This window comes from Atta cephalotes, assembly GCF_000143395.1.
Source record: "Atta cephalotes unplaced genomic scaffold scaffold00007, whole genome shotgun sequence".
In the NCBI taxonomy this organism is placed as follows: domain Eukaryota; kingdom Metazoa; phylum Arthropoda; class Insecta; order Hymenoptera; family Formicidae; genus Atta; species Atta cephalotes.
Window position 1 is genome coordinate 2,054,249 of NW_012130071.1, and position 4,791 is coordinate 2,059,039.

At 34.3% G+C, this 4,791-nt stretch overlaps 1 protein-coding gene across 1 annotated transcript in view; it reads left to right on the forward strand.

Moving 5' to 3' along the window:
- Positions 1-4,791, forward strand: part of LOC105626908 (acidic leucine-rich nuclear phosphoprotein 32 family member A) — a 19,531-nt gene that overhangs the window by 9,620 nt on the left and 5,120 nt on the right. The window contains exon 2 of the mRNA XM_012208199.1: positions 4,682-4,791. This exon is cut by the window's right edge and continues 8 nt beyond it. Within this exon, the coding sequence (XP_012063589.1) occupies positions 4,682-4,791 (110 nt within the window). The remainder of the gene's footprint in view (positions 1-4,681) is intronic.

Genomic DNA, 4,791 nt, shown 5'->3' on the forward strand with positions numbered 1-4,791 from the left:
ACACACACACACACACACACACACACACACACACACACACACACACACACACACACACACACACACACACACACACACGTAAGCACAAATCACTGCCGTGCGCACCGGATCGCGTTTCGTGACGCGCCGCCAATCACCATGCCGCCATCTTGGACGAGTCCACTTTGCCGGCTGATCCGACCGAGTGGCACGCGCGACCACGATGAACGAATTTTTTTCGCCGTAACGGCGCAACCGTAACGTAATGTAACGTCACGTCGCATCGCCGAGTCGAGTCGAGCCGAATCGAAGCTGCCTGCTCGGCCGATGTCAACCGGCATTGCCCGACTTTCTTCAGGTGCATCGCCACGTTTCGCGTCTCTCTGTGGAACGCGTTGGCGTCCGCAGAGCCGTAGCTACTAGTTAGGGTGTGGCGTCAGAGCCATGATTTTGACACGAATTGAATTTGACAAATTTGGCAATTTTCTTCCGCGCTCAAAACTTTGTAAAAATTTTTCTAATCAACTTTCTACACAATAAGCCATCTAAACTTATCTAGAATTAAATTTAAATTTTAAGTTACAAGAAATTGACTAATAATGGGCTTTCTACAATAATCTGTTATCTAAGTTTTAAGTCTTAAATCATAAGAAATTAACCAATCACAATCGAATGTGAGAAGAATAATCGATAATTAGCTTAAAACTTAAAGCTTGGGTAATAACTTGTTGTAGAAAACCCATAATAGTCAATTATTCTTATTCATATTCGACTGTGATAACTAATCAATTTCTTACGATTTAAAACTTTAAATAACAGCCTATTATAGAATATGTATTATTCTTTTATGCATAATACGATAATACGTCCTTTATTGTAAATTGTCCTTCAGGTAGCTCTGTCCATAAGATTTATTTATTTTTTAAAACTTACTTAACTTTTCTACCTTCTTTATTTTAATGATATTATGGGAAATTCCTTTCTAATTAGCATTCCAATGTCTAATTAGTTCTACTAATGGGCGAATTTTTACGGAAACAAATTTTAAACTCAAATAGAGAATAATAAAACAACAACAAAATTTTGATTTGTGTTTTACTTAGGAATTAACTTGAGTATATTGTGCAAGAAAATTTCAAAAATGAATGCGCAGTTGTCTAACAATTATAAATTAGTTTGAAAATATTTAGGAATAAAGCTCTAAAATTTTCAAGTTTGTCTTTTATTTTCTGTAAGAAAATATGATCATGGTATACATAACGCACAGAATCATTAATGTATTAACACGTAAATTTAGGCATATCGAATATATGTTTTGATAAATGTCTAAGTTCAAGATATTAGTTGCGTTTAGCAGAGAAAGCAGTTTGCGACTGTTGTAAGATTCTTTAATATGATTGGTTTATACATTTAGGTTTGATACAAAATTATCTGTTTCGGTTTAATTTATTCTTTATCTTTTTTAAAAAATTTAAGTTAAATCGATATTAATCTTAAACCGATGTTAATCTTAAATTGGTGGAATCGCACTGTTAGATATCAAAGGAACAGTAGTAATCTAATTTCTTGAATCAAATAACATTTTGTTATTTTTAACAAAATGTTATTTGATTCAAGAAATTAGAGTGTGAAATAAGAGTGGCGACCTATAAAAGTGATTATATTATAGTAACTCAAATTGAATATAATTTGACATTATAAATAGAACAATGCGGACTTTAGCGAGGAATTAAGATCATATTTGACATATGTGAGTGAAAAATATCATATTCGGCCAAGGTTTCTTTGTATTTAATAATATTTCTTGTGAATTTATATAATTTCCAGTTCAAACTAACTTTAAATTCATAAGAGATATTATTAGGTCTGAAGAACCATCTTAACCGAATGTGGCATTTCTCACTCACGTATATTTAATCTTATTGATTAATTTTCACTTAATATTCGATATCATATTAGAATTTTACAATTGCAAAGCTGCTATTTCTGCTGTACGCTTTAATTTCGTATGTATTGTATTATAATCACGCCAAGACGAAAACCGGGACGTTTTGCATAGTTATTTTGAAATAAGAGAACAAGAACAATAATATCTTTACTGTGTTATACAGCATCCTTCCTAAATGCATAAGTTAAACAGATGTTGAATTTACGTGTGCTAGTTAAAATCGCGAGCAGCTCTTACATATTTACGACTCCGAAACTTTACTCACTCTGCGTTGACCACCCACGTTGCATTTGCAATGCATCTTGGATGCAACAGTGCCGTGCCACTCGGGAGCATGGCGGCGATGTTTTCCAAATTGGAAATGTATCACTGTCAATGTTTATTTAGACCAAGGATTCCAATTCATGCCTTCCGATTTAATTTTAATATCACATTGCGTGAATTTGGAAATAAATGTAGAAGGGCGTGTTTTCATATCGTACAATTCGGAATCGTAGACGAAAATAAAAACATTTGTCGATAACAAAATTGCGTTTTATTACGTAATTGTGTGATTACAAAATATATTTGTCTTTGTTACGAAAATTAACAGCGGCAATTTCACATTTCGAAACGTCGGAGAATTTAAGTGACGTAACGTTCGCATCTTCCTAGTTCCTTGATCCGAGACTGTCATTGATCCGCTCCTATGATACTTTACGTTACGATCAGTGCAACACGGAAAATACATGTAGTCAACCTGTCGACCGATTGGTCGCATGGCGTACACAAGATATCTAAGGCGAGGAGTATGGGATGAAAAAGTTGCATGTAATTCAATTTCAAAATTAAATTAGGGGAATCTCAATAAATGCGAGACATATCGTAGGCTTGTCCGCGAAAATAATTAATTCTGATTTTATGATAAAATTTGCGAATTACGATACAGATTAATGAAAAAGAATCCGTGACGAATTATTCTTAAAAAATTCATAGAAATAGATATTTTTTTATGAAAAAAAATAGATATATATATAAAATAGATATATATAAACTTTCTTCAGTATTTAATAATGTAACGTCAATCATTAATAGTATCAACTTTTTTACTGGTAACTGACAATGAAATAAATTCTTTAAAGAATGTAAAATTTAAAGAAATAAAAAATTTTTTAAGAAAAAATATAGGTACACTTTACGTGTTACGTTACGTTATTTTTTTCAGTATTAATAATGTAAAGTTGATCATCAATAATTGAGATAAAAATTCTAGTCTCAAAAAATATAAAATTCAAAGAAATGGATATTTCTTTAAGAAAAAATAAAAAAAGATACTTTATATTATTTCTTTTGATTTTGATAGTAGAGTTTGATTGTAGAGTTGATCATTGATAGTATCAACTTTTTTTATGGCAACAGAGATACATTCTATTACTTTTTAATTGATATAATAAAGTTTGATGAAATTAAAGCTAATAATTTTTAAAACTTTACCATAAATATAATAATATAATATATTAAGAATTATATGTAAAATTTCTATTTCCTATGTTTCTATTTATTGAACATGTCAGTGTATAAATTTTCGTCCATGCAAAGCGCGTATCTATGGTATATCAACATGGCATGTGTATCAACTGTATATATCAAATGTAACAGAATATCATAGCTAAAATATTTCATATTTGCGAGAGAACGTCGGAATTGCCACGTAAAGAGAAGTCTATTTTTTTTTCCAGGACTAAACTTCTTGCGTGATCAGCATGATTAATTTTTTTTCATCAAAGTGAAAAGAAAAAAGAACATGAACCGTACAAAACGTTCAGTTCTGGGATATGAAAAAAGAACAGACCTATGGTGTAATGATGGTGACATTAATGAATCGATGTGTAAGCAGCTAATTAAAAATCTACCCCGACGAACCTAACCGCAGCGTCAGTAACACCTGACTTATATTCTTTTTTAAAATTCAAAAGATAAGACTTGTCCATTGAGAAGAACGAGTGTAGGCCGATGTAACACCTTGTCTCATTATATCATGGGCGTAATAATGTGATATGGAAGTATCGATACTTCCGGCATTGAGGCATCCGGTATCGATGATGACCACCCTTCATCTCCTCTCCCTCCTGTACCACCCAACCCCACTTCTCATACTCGGCGTCGCGTGCCACAGTCCCTGCTTGTCGCTCGCCGGCTTTTCCGACGTGGCTAAACAAGACGCGGCATGCACTACGCTTACCGTCACGTCGCTACTCCCTCTCCCTCTCCCTCCCCCTCTCTCTCCCCCTCTCTCTCTCGTCACCGCTCTTCATCTGCCTCACCCTTCCCGACTGCTTCCATCTCTGTCCTCTTATCCGGTCCCGCTCTCACCCTTTGGCCTTTCTCTTTCTCCGATCAATAAAATAGCCCATCTCTCCCGCGAAAGCTTATCGCTCGTTTGAATTTTAGCGAGGACGACTTTTTCAACCGCGAGCGCTCACCGCCACGACTATGATTATGTCCGACCGTATCCTTTCGAGCGTGCCGATTCCGTAACCGCGTGAATCTGAATACAATTTCAATTTGAATATGATTTCATGAATCGATGATCGCCGCTCGTTTCCCAAACGCAGTCATTTACTCAAAAATAATTCAAAAATATTAATGAATGTCTTAACATGATTAATATTCTCGGTATGTCTTTCAGCTACATGAGATATCTGCTTCTGATATTTATATGACTTTCTTCGTCATCTATTTGTTGTAAATAATTATGATTCCTGCATGTTACAGATCAAAGAACTTGTTCTTGATAATTGCCGGAGTACGCAAATTGTGGGTTTGACAAATGAATTCAGCGCTCTGGAGTCATTGAGTCTTATCAATGTGGGTCTTACCAGTCT